The sequence below is a fragment of the Crocuta crocuta genome, unplaced genomic scaffold, assembly GCF_008692635.1.
Source record: "Crocuta crocuta isolate KB4526 unplaced genomic scaffold, BGI_CrCroc_1.0 scaffold331, whole genome shotgun sequence".
Classification (NCBI taxonomy): Eukaryota; Metazoa; Chordata; class Mammalia; order Carnivora; family Hyaenidae; genus Crocuta; species Crocuta crocuta.
Window position 1 is genome coordinate 467,615 of NW_027531015.1, and position 18,446 is coordinate 486,060.

Sequence of the window (18,446 nt, forward strand, 5' to 3'; positions counted from 1 at the left end):
TGGTCCTGTTAAAATGTTCCCTTCTCCAAGTTGCCCCACCAACTTTGAGCATTGCTTCTAAGCCCAATGTGTCTGTTAAAACAGTAAGTGGGGCAAGGTCTCGCTGGCTTAGAGCTGTCATTAACCTCAAAGAAGTATTAATTTTGGTGACAATCACCTAGAATAATCCTTACCTTGCCTCTATATTACCACAGTAATACCTATGTCTTAGAATGAGTTCACTGGGGAAAAGCCTAACAAGATTTGGATATGATTTATTGAAGGAATGTTCTCAGCAGAAAAGGAAAGGAGACAGGATAATACAGGGGAAAAAGCTAAACACAGATTTGGTCTCAACTGGAGTCTGGCTGAGCCTAATCCTTTCTGTGGCTCTGGAGCATGAACTACACCAAAAAGGTGGCCCTACCTTGAGACAAGGGCCCAACCTTTTTGTTTCCGCCCCAGCTAGTCACCAGTATAGGGAAGGGGAGGCATAACATCCAGGACTTCCTTTCAACTAGTTGAGGGCAATTCCCTGGGGAAGTGGATAATTGGGAACTGCTATGGAGCCAACACTCACAGAATCTGGGAGATGCCTGCTCTGGCCCAGAAAAGAGGATCTGAGCAGGACATCAATAGTATCCACCACACCTTAGCATCACATCTTCCTTCTTGGCTACCACCTAGAAACTACGAAGAAGGAAACAACGAAATAACAGAAACGTACCATTTTTACATAAGCATAGTAAATAAAAGAAAAAACACCTACATTTAGAGTTCTGCAGTTGTGGAAGGCATAGACGACGACAACAACAACAACAAAGATGTATTTTCTCACAGGGTATAGATGCTACGAGCTTTATTTTCATTCAAGACTCTAAGGATCCTAGGCAGAATGTCCTCAGTTAAATCCAACACTTTTCCGTTCAACATTTTTTCAATCTCAGTTAGGAAGATTACTAAATATGCTCTTCCATAGGTACAGGCAAAATCTTTTACCCTTGGAATCCTAGACAATACTAGAAGACTGTAAGTATTGTGTATTATGGAAATTTCATTATCTTTACTGTTTTAATATAAACTATAGTAACATATAACAATGAAAAAATCAATATTTTATTTAGTTCTGACATATAACATAAAATACATAAAGTCTGAAAAATGTTTAAGACAAAATACTATTTGCAAAGCACAAAAGTTAGTGAAATATTATAAAATGGTAGCAAAAATGTGTAAAGTTCTTTTTTTACATTAACTGTTTTAACTCCCCAAAAGTAGAAATTAAGAAGTAATCTTTAAAGAGCTTTAGGTACTACCATTTAATAATCATTTTTGTTCATGTCTAGAAAACAAAAAATGTGTGATATTAATGATTTTTAAGTATAATATATTCAATTGTGTTTTAGAACCTATGAAACTACCCTTAAGCTACAATAATTCATAATCCTGTAAGACTTCATAAAAACAGAGTGAAGAGAATCCAGATGATAGGAATAACCCTATGAGATATTAAAACCTAGCTGGTTAAAATAAAATACTTTGAGTATTTTATGGTCTACAAAGAGATGAGGGAAATTACTGGTCTGTATCTCCTTTCTTATTAATGGGATGCATGAGGTGCTATGGATATTACCAGTATTCAACTTAGTTATACAATGAATCAAATATAGATCCATCACCACCTATTTTGTGTAGAAAGTGTAATTGAAATGCTTTGATAAGAAAAAGGATGTCAATCATTGTAAGCAATGATGCCAAGAGATGTCTTGAAGGGAAATGAAACATACCTGGTGAGGCTTGGACATGTGTTTCCAGGTAGACAGCCATTGCTCTTCCCTGGCTCTTCTCATAGACATACCCTCTAAAACTCAGAATGAAGCTAATGGGCAAGATAGAAGTCAGTTGTTGATGTCTTATTTAGCATTAAAGTATTAGAGGCAGAAATTAGAAGCTTATAACAAAATAGCAACCCTGCATAGCCTCTAACTTAAAAAAAAAAACAAAACAACTTACCATCCCACTAAATAAATTCACATTATTGAAAAACAACAAATGAAAATTTAAGACAGATAGCAAAGAGTATATACTTTAGAAAAATCTTTAATGTGTTGTTTTGAACAATTCTATGAAACTTAAATATGTAATTATATTTTCTATTAACCCATTTCATTGTTAAATTCTTCATTCACTCATTCCTTAAATCATCATTAAATTCTCAAAGGTTCTAGGATATAAGTGATGCCAAAAATTCTAAGAAAATCTTACCAAGTCATAGACAGTCATAAAATTTCATGTCTCTATTTAAAAACAAAAATGTCTTCAGCATTTGGACAAGGGAAGGGATGCTACATAGTGATGACCTTTTTATTTTTATTTGTATTTTGTTGGCAGTTCAGTTGGTTTCAACATTTATTGAGCACCTACTATGTACCAGGCACTGTACTAGATGCTGGAGACAAAGATGAATAAGACATGGTCCCTGTCCCCAAGGAGTGTACAGTCTCTTGGAGGCAAACATTAGTGCAAAGACATAGAGTTTATTCTAAAGTGGACCAAAATGTCAGTAATGTAATAATACTGGGCCTTTAAGTACAATGGCATGTCATTGTTTATAATGTCAAGGCAGACAATCAAAATGAAGACAATTTTCATGTGATAAAACAGTAAAATCATTATGACCTAACTTTTAAAGATTCACATGATAAAGGCAGTTAAAACTAAAAATTTACACCATAGTTTTTCAAGTATTTCATACTTAGAAATATTATTGCCCACATTTGTGCTATAGTCAAAGCCATTATTCCAGGTTACTGAATCATTCACATCTCAGCATGCTAGGATTCAGTTTCTCACTGAGCTTATGAATCAGAACAGCTAACTCCTCAGTTGCTTGGCTCTTGTCCTCCAAAAGTTCATAACGAAGACTGGAGATATCTTGTTTGATTTCTTTTAATTCACCTATAGTATTTGTATTAAAAAGAAACATATCATGGGTAATTTGCTCTTTGGATTTAGAAAAGAACAAAGATTAAAATTTATACAATATGAACATATTTGCTTCATAAAATCCAAGGTAGTTTTTTCAATTTTTTTCCTTCAAGACATTGAAGAAATATAATCTTTAAAAATACAGTGACCTTTGACAAAAGCAATAAAAATAGTCCAGCTATGTTTTCAGTAGTAAAACTCAGCTAATGTGTTGTTCTGAGGCTCAATCACCTCTCAACACAGGGTGATTTTTCTGTTAACTGATTTGCAACCAGGGTATCTCCATCCTGTCTACAGAGGATACCTTTGGTTCCCTCAGACATAAGGGTTGAAACCTTCGTGGATCATTTCCCTTTGCTAGGATGGAAGAGAACACTAGCAAAATGAAACGCTATTAAAGCTGAGTCATTCTATTTAACAGGCAAATACTTGTATGGAACAAGTAAATTTTACATCAAGTTTGAAGTAAGAGAAGGGAAGAAAATAAAGTAGGGGCGATTATTAAGGAAGGCAATGGTAATGAACTTGGAGCCAAGGAATGGTTTGTAAGACACACAGAACCAATGTATAAGGAAGGTAACAAGCAATGGTGAAATTAAGTTTAGATGTGAAACCGCTGGCAATATGTACATACATAAGAGTCTCCATAGGAGACTTTTGGCCATTAAAACACAACTATTCCCATAATCCAGCTTGGCAGTATTTTGATCATATGTAGACTACAATTAAAAAGTGGATTCTCTTGCAAATGATTGTCATGTAGATAATGCTATCATGATGCTGAAAGGTGAACCTTGGGGAAGAAATGTATCTTGAATGTACAAGAAATGATTCTTCAAATCATTGGTATTTTAACAGCTTTTTATAATAGAATCACATGTAAAACATACCTTTCATGATATTCTTGCTACCTTTATCATGCTTTATTTTTTAAAAATGTTTATTTTTGAAGGAGAGACAGAGAGAGAGAGAGTAGGGGAGGGGCAGAGAGAGAGGGAGACACAGAATCTGAAGCAGGCTCCAGGCTCCAAGCTGTTGGGCTCACCAACTATGAGATCATGACCTGAGCTGAAGTTGGACATTTACCCAACTGAGCCACCCAGGTGCCCCATAATAGAATCACATGTAAAACATACCTTTCATGATATTCCCTGCTACCTTTATCATGCTTTAAAGTATAATTTCTATGTTCTTTTATATATGAAAGTCAGACATTTTTATCTTAAGGAATTCTATTTCTCAAGAATACCCATAACACATTTTCAGATTCCTTGTGCTTAGACCAAACAAACAAAGTGCTTCCTCCTTTTCCATTTGGCAATATGATCTAATTTGAAATCACAGGCCAGTCCTTGGTGAAAGAAATAGATTCTCATTCCATGCAGTATCAGCTTTGGACTATAAACCAATTGGATCCCCTTTCATGTGCCTACTACCATATCCTCCTTCCTTGTTTTTGAGTTATGGGGAGACTATACTTTTTTTTTTTTTTTGAGAGAGAGAGAGAGAGAAAGAGAGAGAGAATGAGAGCAAGGGAGGGAAAGAAGAAGAGGATGAGAGAATCTTAAGAAGGCTCTATGCTCAGCACTGAGCCCAAGGCAGGGCTGTCTCAAAACCATGGGATCATGACCAAAGCCAACACCAAGGGTTGGAAGCTTAACCAGCTGAGCCACTCAAGTTCCCTAGAAAACTATATGCTAAGTGTTACATGTAGTCTGCCAATACAGCAAACACAAATTACTCAATCTCTTCAGACTTCAGTCCCTCCATTTATTAATGAAGCTGTTAAACGGTATGATAGTTTAATTAGAACTTTGTTCAAAACTCCAAATTCTCATTAACTCATTTTCCTCTTTGGTGCAAGGACTTGGAAGATGGTCTTTGATTTTGGTGATTTCAGCCATCCAATTCCCCAGATCACTTTGTTTTTGTACCCCCTCCTCCCAGGGAGGTTATTGTACAAATGATCAGGTTTCTGCTTTCTAGACTACAACACCTTTCCAATCCTATCTCCCTGAGACAGTTTCTAGGGCAATTGGGTTTTGGCTGGTCCTCAATCATGCATTCATAGACTTCTTTACTATATACATATATCATTGGAATGAGTCAGATTTTCAAGGGATTCCTTGCGCTCATCGGGTCATGGCTTCAAAGCCCACCATCAGTTTTATTTAGTTTAGCCCTTTCTTCTCTTATCAGCACAGATAGAGATCATCTGGTGGCATCTCACTGGTGTTGTAAGCTACAGTTTCCATTTTTAAGGCAGCTTATTTCTCCAAGGTTGATTTCTTTCCAACTCTGGGCCTGTTCTTTGGCCCACCTAGCTTTTGGTGAAACTTTTTTATAGTCCAGACAGAAGCCCTGCCTAGGATATAGGTGGAAAAATCAGCACCTTTAAAGAAGGAGCCTAGAAGAAAAGTGAAAGGCAGAAGAGAAATACCAGATGAGAGAGAGATTTCTTTGTGTACAACAAAGATTTTCCTGAAGTGGATTCTATTTGAGCCAATCAGCGAATTATTTTATTGGAAAATGTTCATATTGGAAAAAGGTTAACACTCACTTGAGTTCACTGAAAACAGAACCAAAACTACTGACTACCTTATGTAATAGGGATTTAAAAGCTTCCGGAAAGATGGTAGATTTTATATTCTAAGAATCAGGGCATTCTGAGAAGAGATAAATGGTCTCTGACTGACATTTTTAATAACGATTTCTTTAAAAAGATAGTTTTAGAAATTAACATAAGATTCTTTTGTCAATCTTGGAACTGTTACCTGAGATTGGATTTTTAAAGTCCAATTATACTTGATTACCCTTCAATATCAAGTTTCCCAAGTTCATCAAGTTAGTTGTAAATGTTTCTCAAGTTGGAGATGCTTACCTTCATTAACTTCATCATTTTCCTTGTCCACTTGTGCTTTCAGAACATATCGCTTTATAAGTCTTTTCATTATCTGCTGTTGATCAAAAAGAAATGATTATATCACCGATGATACATATAAGCCACCTGGATCCTATTCTCCAAAGAGTCACACATACCTGTAAAGCAAACACAGCTTAGGAGAGAGAGATTTTATATAGATTCACCCAGATTTCACAACTTAATGATTTTTTACCTTCTCTTGAGACTTACTGCATAATCCGCAAACATTCTCCCACACCTCTAGGAATGGAAGAAACTATTAAAAAAAAAAGTTAAGTTGGAGGATTTCAATTAATGGTTTCTCTTTCAACTGAATATTTCTCTTTCAGAAGTGTGACACAATATTATCACCTCTAGGCACTGCCTTATTTTCTCACTGTCAAATATGTGTTCAATGGAGAAAAATTGGAAAATACAGAAAAGAACAAAAGAAATAAACAAAAAATATCAATTGTTCCACAATCCAAAGATAATCACTGTTGTTATTTTGGTGTCTGTCTCTTTAAATTGTGCATACATACTAATTACTATATGTATATTTTATATTTTCTAAATACCATATATTCTGTTATATTGTATAGTTTCCTCTCATAGCAATATATATTGTGAATATATTTCAATCTAACTAAATTCTCTTACAGGATAATTGTTTACCCATAATGAAAAAATGAAACTGGAGCCCTGCTTCATACCATGCACAGAAAAATTAATTCCACATACATCTTAAATGTGAAATACAAGCTTTTAAACCCTTTGAAAGAAAGCATAGGAAAATATATTTATAAATTCAGTGTAGAGCTGTGTGTTCTTTAAACAAAATTTAAAAATTCCAAGTATAATAGAAGAGAGTGATAAATTCAATTTTATTAAAATTAAAACTTCATTAAAAGTTCTGTTTAAAAAGATACTATAAAAAAGTGAAAAAGCAAGTCACAAATTGGAAGAAAATATTGGCAATACTTATAACTGATAAAGCATTTAATTTGGATCTAAAATATGTGAAGAACTTTAATTAAGAAAAATTCAAATAACCCAATAGAAAAAAGAGCAAATACAAACAGACATTGCACAGAAATGGAAATGTGAATGGTCAGTAGGCATATAAAACAATCTCAAATTCTTTGCTTGGGGAAATCCAAATTACAATTAAAAGGAGACACAATTACATATCTACACAGAGCAAAGATTAATAAATCTCATAATGCCAAATGTTGGAAAGAATATGCATGAATGGGGACTTTTACACTTTACTGGCACAGGTATAAATAGACGATTTTGAAAAACAATTTGGCATTATCGTTTGAAGTTGAATACTTGCATACTCTTTCACCCAGAAAGTCCACTCTTTGATACAGAGCCTGGAAAAACTTTACACATGTGGACCAAGAGACATAAACAACAATGTTTATAGCAATCTTGTTCAAAATAGCAAATAAAAATCTGGAAACAGTCTAAACAAATATCAACAGGAGAACAGACAAATGGTAGTATGTTACACAATGTAATGTCATTGTGTTCACTAATGAAATTAAATAATGAAATTAGTGAGCCACAGCCACACACAGCAGTATGGATGAATCTTAGAAGCATAAATGTTGAATGAAAAATTCAATTTGTAGAATTCACCAAGTATGAAACTTCTTATAAAGCTCAACAACAAGTATATCTATATAATGGCTGATAGGAATATTTACATATATAGCAGGTCTATATTTGAAAAGAAAATGAAAGCAAGAGGCTGAGAAACCCAAACTTCAAGTCAGTGATTACCTCTTAGGTGGAGGCAAGAGGCAGGCCAGGGAGAAGCAACTAGGTAGAAGCAATAACGGATAATGTTCTCATTCATAGGCAGGTAGAAGTTTCCATAGGTGTACATGTAATTTTAACTTACTATGTGTTATGGACATTCTTGTGCCTATATCAAATATCACATTAAAAAATAAAGGAGGGGGGGAAAGGCCTGAACTAAAATGAAGATACAGTAGGAATAGAAAATCTATCTTAATTTTTAGGAAGTGGAAATTATAAACCTAAGTGACCCATTAGATATCAAGCTCAAGAAAAGGGATAAATCTAGGAATATCCCCAGTGTTTGTCTCAAAGAATAATCAGATCAAGAAAGAACCTATGCTATTGAAAAGGAAAAACCCATTTTACCAATCACAGTAAAATATAAAACCTATTGTAATCTGTGGAATGTAGACTTCAGGGCAGACTCACAGCCCGGTGGATCTTGGCCTGGACTTGCTCATTCCTTCACCAAATATTTACTGAGAGCCAATTCTGTGCCAGGTACTGTACTAAATGCTAGGGATGCAATAGTGAGCACAACTCCTACTCTACTAAAGTTTCATTGGAACAATTCACTATGATGGGTGAACATATCAGGGATCTAATTAAGTTTACGGGACAGCAAAGTTGATTCTTATAAAGACAATACAAAGAAACATGTTTCAGTTAAAAGCAGCTTGAAAGGTGGTAATACAAGTCAGTGGGAAAGAAAAGATTATTCAACAAATAGTATTGAGACAAGAACTATCCTTATGGGTAAATTAAAATTAGATCTCTACACTTTAAACCATACACAAAACAAAATTTTAAAGAGCTAAAGAGACAAAAGATCTAAATGTGAAAAGCAAAGTTTTGAAAAGAATAGGGAAATGAAAAAGCTAAAGGAAGGGCACTTGGGTGTCTCAGTTGGTTGAGCATCTGACTCTTGATTTCAGCTCAGGTCATGATCTCACGGTTGGTGGGTTCAAGTCCCCCATGGGGCTCTGCACTGACAGCACAGTGCCTACTTGGGATTCTCTCTCTCCCTCTCTCTTTGCTATTCCCCTCTGTGCTCTCTCTCTTGAAAAAAGTAAACTTAAAAGAAAAAAGAAAAAAGCTAAAGGAAAGAATAAGCTATAAGGAAAAGATTAATAAATCTGACTATATTAAGACATTTAAAAAACTTTTATACAAGAAAGAATACCAATGAAATGTAACCTTACGTCAAATGTTACTTTTCTGGTTGTCCCGGAATTGTTGATAAATCCAAAACTGATAAGAAAGGATACTAAGTACTCCATGGTCTAAGACCAAGCTGTCACTAGCATTTGGGACCATCCACCTCTCTTCAAGGCTTACTTAGAATTGCTAGACCGGTACTTACCATCAACTTCCTTCTAACCCCACATAAGTAAAAGGACTGAGACATGGGAGGGATCATGGGCTTTTGAAGAGGTTATTCTCTCTCTTTCCTGGGTGGAAGGGAGGTGGTACACCACCACTCCCCAGAAGCTAAGGGAGGGGGAAAAGCCAAGGCAATCACTCATAAAGTTTAGAGTTGCCTAAACAAAAGACCTGGTATCTTGCTTCCAATTAAATGTCTATTTCGGCAAACTTGCTGACCTGCTCCTGGCAATTAAGTCAGGGGAAAAAAAAGAGGACTGAGATAAGAGAGGAACAGTCATTGGCTCAACCTGTATTCTCATTATTTGGCAAAAGGATAGATTTCCACTGTATTGGGTGGAAGGCAATAATACACCTCAGTGGGAAAGGATGGTCTATTCAATAAATGGGGCTGGTATGATGTGCTATCCTTATGGAAAGGGTGAAAATTAGATGTGAACCTTAAATCAGAGCCAGATCTCTGCTTCAGGAGCTGTGCAAAAGAAAGGTAGCTTATGTGGCCTTTTCAAACCCTCTAAACATGTCCTGAACCCAGTTAGAGAGACGCAGCACATGGGTGCCTACCACAGTCAGGATGTTAAAACTTGGTCAACATTAGAGCTGTGGTGACAAACAAGGAAGAAGCTGCACCACAGTAAGCTCAAATGAAAAGATGCTTGCCCTCTGGCTTCTTCTTCCCATTCTACATAGGAGACGATTAGCACTTTGATGAGTTAGCAGGGGGAGGTATGTACAAAGCAGACCACAGCCTTTCTCCACTAGAGATACAGAAAGGTGTAGCTTATGTTAAAAAAATAAGGAGAAGAAGAGCTTTAGCTCTGATTTGGAAATTTATACTTCAAAATAAACTTAATTGTCTCCTTAATTACAAAAATGAGACTTTCTAATAACCAAGTCACTGGAAAGTCCTGGAATCTTCACTTGATCTTAGCCAAAAGGCCAAGAAACGATGGAAAGTCCTGGAATCTTGACCAGACGTTGTAAAGGCATTCTCCATTCAATGGAAAAGAGGAGTTCAAAATAGGACAGTTAGTGGAATATTATTGAAAACAAAGTCATTTTATATGAGTTGAGACTCCTTAATGAACCCATTATGTGAAGCTATTTTGGGCTAAGACTCCTTAATGAACAAGCTAAGACTCCTTAATGAACCCATTATACAAAGTTCAAAGACAAACCAAAAAGTGACAGAACTTGTTTGCAAAACACAGCAACAAAGAATCCGTATGAGGAATATTACAGAACTGATATTGGATTGAAAATCTGTTTCCCCACAGATGACACTACCTGGTAATAGTTCATCCTTTAGTTCATATTGGAAAGATAATTCATGTGAATTCCAAAATGATGTGTAGCCTAGGCAATGGGCAAAGTTTAGCCATTTCCATTCTGGTAGTCTGGAGAGCCCAAAGCAGTATTGGGTAGCAGTTAAAAAAGTGGGCTGCAAGGACAAATTGCCTGGATTTAAGTTGTTACTACATTATTTACAAGCTGTGGAACCTTGGCAACTGAATCTGTATAATGGAAACGGTAGAATCTACATGGGAAAAGAGATAATATAGGTAAATTACATAGTAGGTACTCAATTAATGTAACGATTATGGTCTCATTATCATGTATATTTTTGTAAGGCAAATATTGATTAACCAATCTAAATAATGTCTAATACTATAGGCAAGGATTATAAAACTCATGTGTGACAAGTAAAATTACCACTGTAAATATTACCTTTAAATTTTCAACTGATACCTTAATCAAAGCCAGTACCCAAAACAAAATTGACCATTAACAAACTCATTATTTTTCCCTCTTGGTCTAGTTACTAACTAGTGGAATAGAAGTCCACAGTTCAAAACCTCTAGGAATTATCTCAATGTCTTGGTATGATCCTGTGAATCACTCCTTAAAGTCGACATTGTGACTTTGGTAGAGTAGACCATGGATTTCCTCTATCCAGGGTGTGAAAAGCCTAGATGGTAGTTACCTTAAAAATTATCTCTTGCAGACAAACCTGAGTCCATTTTTCAAATCTCTGTTAAGACTGGGAGAAGGAATGAAATGTGGGTAGTTGGGTATATGGGTATGTCCCTCGTTCCCAAAAGGCATCAAACCTCTTCTTTTCACTAGCTTATTTTTCACTGATTCAAATTCAACTGACACTTGTGAAGAACTCTTTCAGATACTTTTACATTCATTTTCTCATTTAATCCTACAGAGAAGCCAAATTTGACTGTCCATGACTATTCCATAATACGAATATTATAAAGTATGCCTATAAGGTAAGACTAATACGAACAAACATTTATAAAGAACTCAGAAGCAGAGACTAGAATTTTAGAGAGGGAAGGGACCTTGGAAGTCATGTGTTTTTCATATTTTCATACCATTCATTGTGAGACATCCTGATCCATCACCATTGCACAGCCTCTGAATAAACATCTGTGATTCAGAGCCTGTTATTCTTTCCAGACAGCTGGTTTAATCTATTTTTAGACAACTGTAGCAGTTACAAAACAATTCTGTTGTATTGCATCAAATATGCTTCATTATACCTTCTAACCACTGGTCAAAATTCTGTTCTTCAGAGAAATACAGAATGAAATTGCTTCTTCTTCTACATGATGGGTTTTTAAATATTCCCCTCCTCTGTGTTTCCCAAGGTTCTCATACCATTTTATTTACATTTCACCTATACCACATTTCACAAGGTTGTGTGAATGTTAATCTACTTTTTCTTTCCTTCTTACCTCAATCCTGAAATTTCACTCCAAGGGAGATATCCTTGAAGGCAAGGACTGTATTTTTGTATCCTTATAACCAAGGACCATGCATAATAGTGGAAGTCTTGAATGTGCCATCAAGCTCATTATGAATGAAGTTCAATGTGAATACTTCATATTACCTCCTTTAAAGAAAAATGCCATGCGCTTCCAGTAAAACCAAGCCACCTATGGTAGCCTTCATGGATTGGACTAGGGACCACTATGTGGGCCAAAGACAGTATAACACTACCTTGGCCAAAGGAGTTCCCAAGCTGAAGAAGGTAGTTAAAGCAGAGCTGCTACAAGAGACACCAGAGAGAATAGGACCCAAGAACCTACAACCTTGCTTCTGTGGAGTCTTAGGAAAAAATTCCCATTTCTTAAAGTCACCTTAGCATATCTATGTACCTTTAACTTGAACTTTTCATGAGCAGAATTCAATCACAGCTATACCTCCAAGTCTTTATGTTCTCCAGAAAAAATCATCCCTAGTTCTGTAAAAAAAAAATCTTTACATACATAACAATGACCTCGGCATACTATTAATAATTACTGTTAATATAAATAACACTTCCATTGATCAAAGTATTTCTGAAATTCTTCCTCTGTTATACTTTGAGGCACATTTGAGCCTCTCTGCTTTTGAAGTAATTGTTTTGGAGAGGAAACACTCATTGGGATATAAAACACATAAGGTGCAACTGGTGACAGCCATGTGTTTTTTTGAAGATGGATGTGACTATTTTTGAAAAAAAGTAGTCATATGGCACTGAGTCTTGTTAATAAGGTAAATAATTATCTGAGTTTAACAATGAGAATAAAGCAATTTTGTGTCTGACAAACTAATTACAAAAGTAATTCTTTATTAATATTCCAAAAATGTTCTGAGTTATGGTAGCACCATTAGAATTAGTGTATCCCAAAAGGTCACCATTTTGAGGAAAATAATCTCTATTTACCAGGTTAGGATCTGAGATTTCTTTAAGTAAGCTATATGTTAAAATCACACTGCATGAAATAAGAATCCATTAAACTAAACCAATTGTTATCACTCATGGAGTTCATAGTAGAGATTTTATCTAAATAGAATCAAGGCATTAGTATGAAGTTTGATTGGCCTGAGAAGTTTGATAGCTGGTTTAAACTTTTTTCTCAGAGTTTATTTTTTGACTATCAATTTTGGAGCACCAATATTGTATAATATACTACAGGCATAAAGAATTCTTCTCCTTATAAAATATGAAATGTACAGCATTCTGGAGTCTCTAGGCAGTGTAGCAAACATCACCTCATACAGAAGCATATCAGTTTTCAGACACAAGAAGATTGAATTTGACAATAAAGTTGGGAATTCCCCTCACTTCTTCTAAATCATTCAAAAGCAACAAGGAGAATAAGAAACAGAAACACAAACTCCTTTGATGAAACTTAGAAGCATCCATACCCTTTTTTAGAAAGGTTATATGAAAAGATCAAATGAGGATGTGAGGAAATGTGAAGGGCAGACATTCATGGCTGAGAACTTTCCTTGATCTTTTTATACAAAATCTAGAGAAGCTTAGAAGAATGAAGGAGAAATTATAAAGGAAATCCATATTTGCTAGGAGTATTCATTGAGGTGGAGAGAGAGTCTGCCTTGTGACTGACTTGTCCTGTATTGCTATTTTCTGTTAGGGAAACATAAAAAATGAACTAAAAAATACAATCCTGTGCCCAAAGAAAAATTCTATTAGCTGGGAAGGTGGATCTGGAATTCTCCAACACCACTCCAACCTCCTGAAGCTGCTGATTCAGTAACTTGCTTTATTTAAAGGGTGCCTGGGTGGCTCAGTCAGTTAAGAACTTACTTCATTTAAAACTGAGTAATACATTGGGAGTTAAGATGGCACAGCAGTAGGAGAACCCTATGGGAGCCTCATCCCTTGAACCCAGCTAGATAATATATATCGAATTATTCTGAACATCTAGGAAATCATCTGAGGACTGAGAAAACAAACTCACAACCCAGAGGAGAAAAGAGGCCACATTGTGCAAGGTAGGAGGTGCAGAGACATGATTGGGGAAGAAAAGAATTGCTGGTGCTGTGGAGGGGAGGGAGCCTGGATCAGGGAGAGAGGAGAGAAAGGGAGAAAAACCAGGATACAGGTCACTGCACAGGAAAAAATACTTCCCCAAAACCACTGACAGGGAAAATGAGAAGGTCTGATTATCACAACTTTTTACAATGAAGCTCAAATTCTGAAGTTTCAGAAATCCACACCATAGCTGGGTGGAGCCTGGTGGGCACAGAGGGGCTCCTATGAAGGAGGGGAGAGGCCCAGGAGTGGACCTCATGGTCTGAGGATCCCCTGTGTCACACTGGGAGAGACAGTTCCCCTTCCTGGAATGCATTTGGGAGAGATGGCACTGCCTCTCTGAGGACAGAATAGCTGGCAGGCACCTTTGAGCCGCCCCATTCGTTAGCATCAAGCAGAGACTCCTGCTGAGGGCAGCTAACATGGATATCAGCTTTTTCTGCACTTTACCATAAACTCCAAGCCCCTGTGCATTCATTCAATAGCCCTTCAGGGACAAACTGTCACCGGCCCCCGCATGACAAGACCCTTCTCTAGAGAGGATCAGCACAGGTCTGTGTGGCGTTTGGTCCCTAAACTTTGGAGTTTTGAAACACAGCCAGTTGAAATAAAACACAGGAGCACTGCACCATGGGGTGGGCAGATGACTCAGAAACAAACAGGGTGATGGCAGGGATCTGAGGGATGCCTGGTACGCACAACAGGAGATTGTTCACTCTCCTCTAAGGGATTCCTAAGAAGTGGCAAGCACACTCTCCTCTGTGGTATCGAGAGTGGGTATGTGCCATTTTTCTCTCCCGCTCAACAGCACAGACAGGCTTCAGTGAGCAGCACAGCACCCACAGTGGATGTTTAAGCTGCTTATACCAATGCCCTCCCTCCTGTACTCTGCACGTTCTTTTTTACTAGAGCAGCAGGGAGCCCTCCTCCTCCAGAAGACCAGCACAAATCTCCTGCATGCACCAAGTCTACTGGCCATAGAGTGCTGTAAATTTCAGCTCTAAGGCAAAGAGGATCTAACCTCTTTTAACAAGAAGACCAAAACACACTGAGTTAAAACTCACCACATAGTGGACAAAGTCCAAACAAGTCCCCATTATAGGCAAGGAGAAACTCTACAGAGGACCGACCTGAGGGAAAGAGGCTCCAAAACACAACAGCAGGGTACACACAGAATACACCAGAAATGCTTCCTGAAGCTCCAGGCCATGGACAGTATATGACCTCTTCTTAATATAGCCATTACTCTCAGGAGCAGGAAACATAGCAAGTTTTCCTAACACACAGAATACAGAGACCTAGACAGAATGCCAAGACAGTGGAGTTCATTCTGAAAGAAAGAACAACAAGAGGTCACAGCCAGGGATCTATGCCTGAACCAAAATTTAAAACAACAATCATAAAGACACTAGCTCGGCTTGAGAAAAGCATAGAAGACACCAGGCAGTTCCTTACCACAGAAATCAAAGACCTAAAAACTAATCAGGCTGAAATAAAAAATGCTATAACCGAGATGCAAAACTGACTGGCGTAATGACCACAAGGATGGAAGAATCAGAGGAACAAATAGGTTATACAGAAGATAAAATTATGGAAAATAATCCTGATAAGAAGGAAAGAAAAATATTAGATTACAAATGTAGACTTAGGGAACTCATCAATGCCGTAAAGTTTAATAACATCCATATCATAGGAATCCCAAAAAAGAGAGGGAAAAAGGGGTAGAAGTTTTTTTTTAAAATATTTTTATTTATTTCTAGGAGAGAGAGGGAGAGAAAGACAGCGTGAGCAAGGGAGGGTCAGAGAGAGAGGGAGACACAGACTCTGAAACAGGCTCCAGGCTCCGAGCTGGCAGTCAGCACAGAGCCCGATGCGGGGCTTGAACCCACGAACCGCGAGATCATGACCTAAGTGAAAGTCGGACCCTTAACCGACTAAGCCACCCAGGCGCCCCAAAAGGGGTAGAAGTTTTATTTGTGCAAATTATACCTGAAAACTTTCCTAATCTGAAGAAGGAAACAGACATCCAAATCCAGGAGGCACAGAGAACTCCCATCAACATCAACAAAAGCAGTCAATACCAATACATATCATAGTATAATTTGCAAAATAGATATAAGAATCCCGAAAGCTGCATGGGAAAAGAAATCCCTAGCCTAGAAGGGTTGACAAATAAGGTTAGCAGAAGATCTCTCTACAAAACCTTGGTAGGCCAGAAAGGAGTGGCATGATATATTTAATGTACTGGATGGGGAAAATATGCAGGCAAGAATAGTTTATTCAGCATGGCTATCATTCAGAATAGAAGGAGAGATCAAGAGTTCCAGACAAACAAAAACTAAAGGAGTTAGTGACCACTAACCCAGCCCTGCAAGAAATATTAAAGAGGGACTCTTTGAGTGGGAAAGAAAGGCCTAAAAGCAAAAAAGACTAGAAAGAACACAAAAATCTCCAGAAACACCAACTCTACAGATACTACAGTGGCACCAAATTTATATCTATTAATAATCATTGTGAATGTAAATGGACTAACTGCTCCAATCAAAAGATACAGGGTATTAGAATGGATTAAGGAAAAAACAAAAAACAAAAAACAAGACCCATCTTTATGCTGCCTACAAAAGACTTATTTCAGACCTAAAGACACTTGCAGGTTGAAAGTGAGGGGATAGAGAAACATTTATCATACTAATGGAAATCAAAAGAAAGCTGGCATAGTCATACTTATTTCAGACAGACTAGATTTTACACCAAAGACTGTAAGAAGAGATGAAGGGTACTAGATCTAAATAAAGGGGTCTATCCAACATGAAGATCTAACAATTGTAAACATTTATGTCCTCAACTTGGAAACACCCAAATATATAAATCAATTAATTACAAACATACAGAAACTCATTGAGAACAACACAACAATAGCAGGGGACTTTAACACACCACTTACATCAATGGACATATCATCTAAGCAGAAAATCAACAAGGAAACAATGGCTTTGAATGACACACTGGCCTGGATGGACTTAACAGATATATTCAGAATGTTTCATCCTAAAGCACAGAATACACTTTCAAGTGCACATGGGACATTCTCTAGAAGAGATCACATACTGGGTCACAAATCAGCCGTCAACAAGTACAAAAAGATTGAGATCCTACCGTGCGTAATTTTTAGACACAACACTATGAAACTTGAAGTCAATCACAAGAAAAAATTTGGGAAGACCACAGATATCTGGAGGTTGAAGAACATCCTACTAAAGAATGTATAGATTAACTAGGAAATTACAGAAAAAATAAAGAAATACATGGAAGCAAATGAAAATGAAAACACAACAATCCAAACCTTTGGGATGCAGCAAAGGTAGTCATAAGAGGGAAGTATATAGCAGTACAGGGCTACATCAAGAAGCAAGAAAAGTCTCAAATACACAATGAAACCTTACACTTAAAGGAGCGAGAAAAGGAATGGCAAATAAAGCCTAAAGCCAGCAGAAGAAAGGAAATAATAAAGATGAGAGCAGAAGTAAATGATATAGAAACAAACAAACAAAAAAAACCCCCAGTAAAACATATCAATGAAACTAGGAGCTGGTTCTTTGAAGGAATTAACAACACTGATAAACCATTAGCCAGACCTATCAAAATGAAGAGAAAGGACCCAAATAAATAAAATCACGAATGAAAGAGAAATGATCACAACCAATGCCACAGAAATACAAACAATTAAAAAAGAATATTATGAACAATTATACACCAATAAATTGGGAAATCTGGAAAAAATGGATAAATTCCTAGAAACGTATAAACTGCCAAAACTGAAACAGGAAGAAATAGAAAATTTGAACAGATCCATAGTTAGCAAAGAAATTGAATCAGTATAAAAAAAAAAATCTCCCCCCAAAACAAAATACCAAGACAAGATGGCTTCCCAGGGGAATTCTACCAACCATTTAAAGAAGAGTTAATACCTATTCTTCTCAAACTGTTCCAAAAAATAGAAATGGAAGGAAAACTCATTCTACAAGGCCAGCATTACCTTGATTCTAAAGCCAGACAAAGACTCCACTAAAAATGAGTATTACAGGTCAATATTCCTGATGAATATGAATGCAAAAATTCTCATCAAGATACTAGCAAATCAAGTCCAATAGTACATTAAAAGAATTATTCACCATAATCAAGTGGGATTTATTTCTGGGCTACAAGAGTGGTTCAGTAATCACAAATCAATCAACATGATACAGCATATTAATAAAAGAAAGGATAAGAACCACATGATCTTCTTAATAGATGGAGAAAAAGCATGTGACAAAATACAGCATCCATTTTTAATAAAAGCCCTCAATAAAGTAGGGATAGAGGGAATATAACTCAACATCATAGAGGCCACCAACAAAAGACCCACAGCTAATATCATCCTCATTGAGGAAAAATTGAGAGCTTTTCCTCTAAGGTCAGGAACAAGAGTGGAATGCACACTCTCACCATTGTTATTTAACATAGTACTGGAAGTCCTAGCCTCAGCAATCAGACAAAAAAAAAAAA

General features: G+C 36.7%; 1 protein-coding gene across 1 annotated transcript in view; it reads right to left on the reverse strand.

Annotated features, from left to right (window-relative positions):
• Nucleotides 1–2,156: 2,156 nt before the first annotated feature.
• Nucleotides 2,157–18,446, reverse strand: part of TRPC3 (transient receptor potential cation channel subfamily C member 3) — a 54,102-nt gene continuing 37,812 nt past the window's right edge. The window contains exons 10-11 of the mRNA XM_077770897.1: nt 5,849–5,924; nt 2,157–2,937 (exon numbers count right to left, since the gene is read on the reverse strand). Coding sequence (XP_077627023.1) covers nt 2,795–2,937; nt 5,849–5,924 — 219 coding nt within the window. The 3' untranslated portion in view covers nt 2,157–2,794. The remainder of the gene's footprint in view (nt 2,938–5,848; nt 5,925–18,446) is intronic.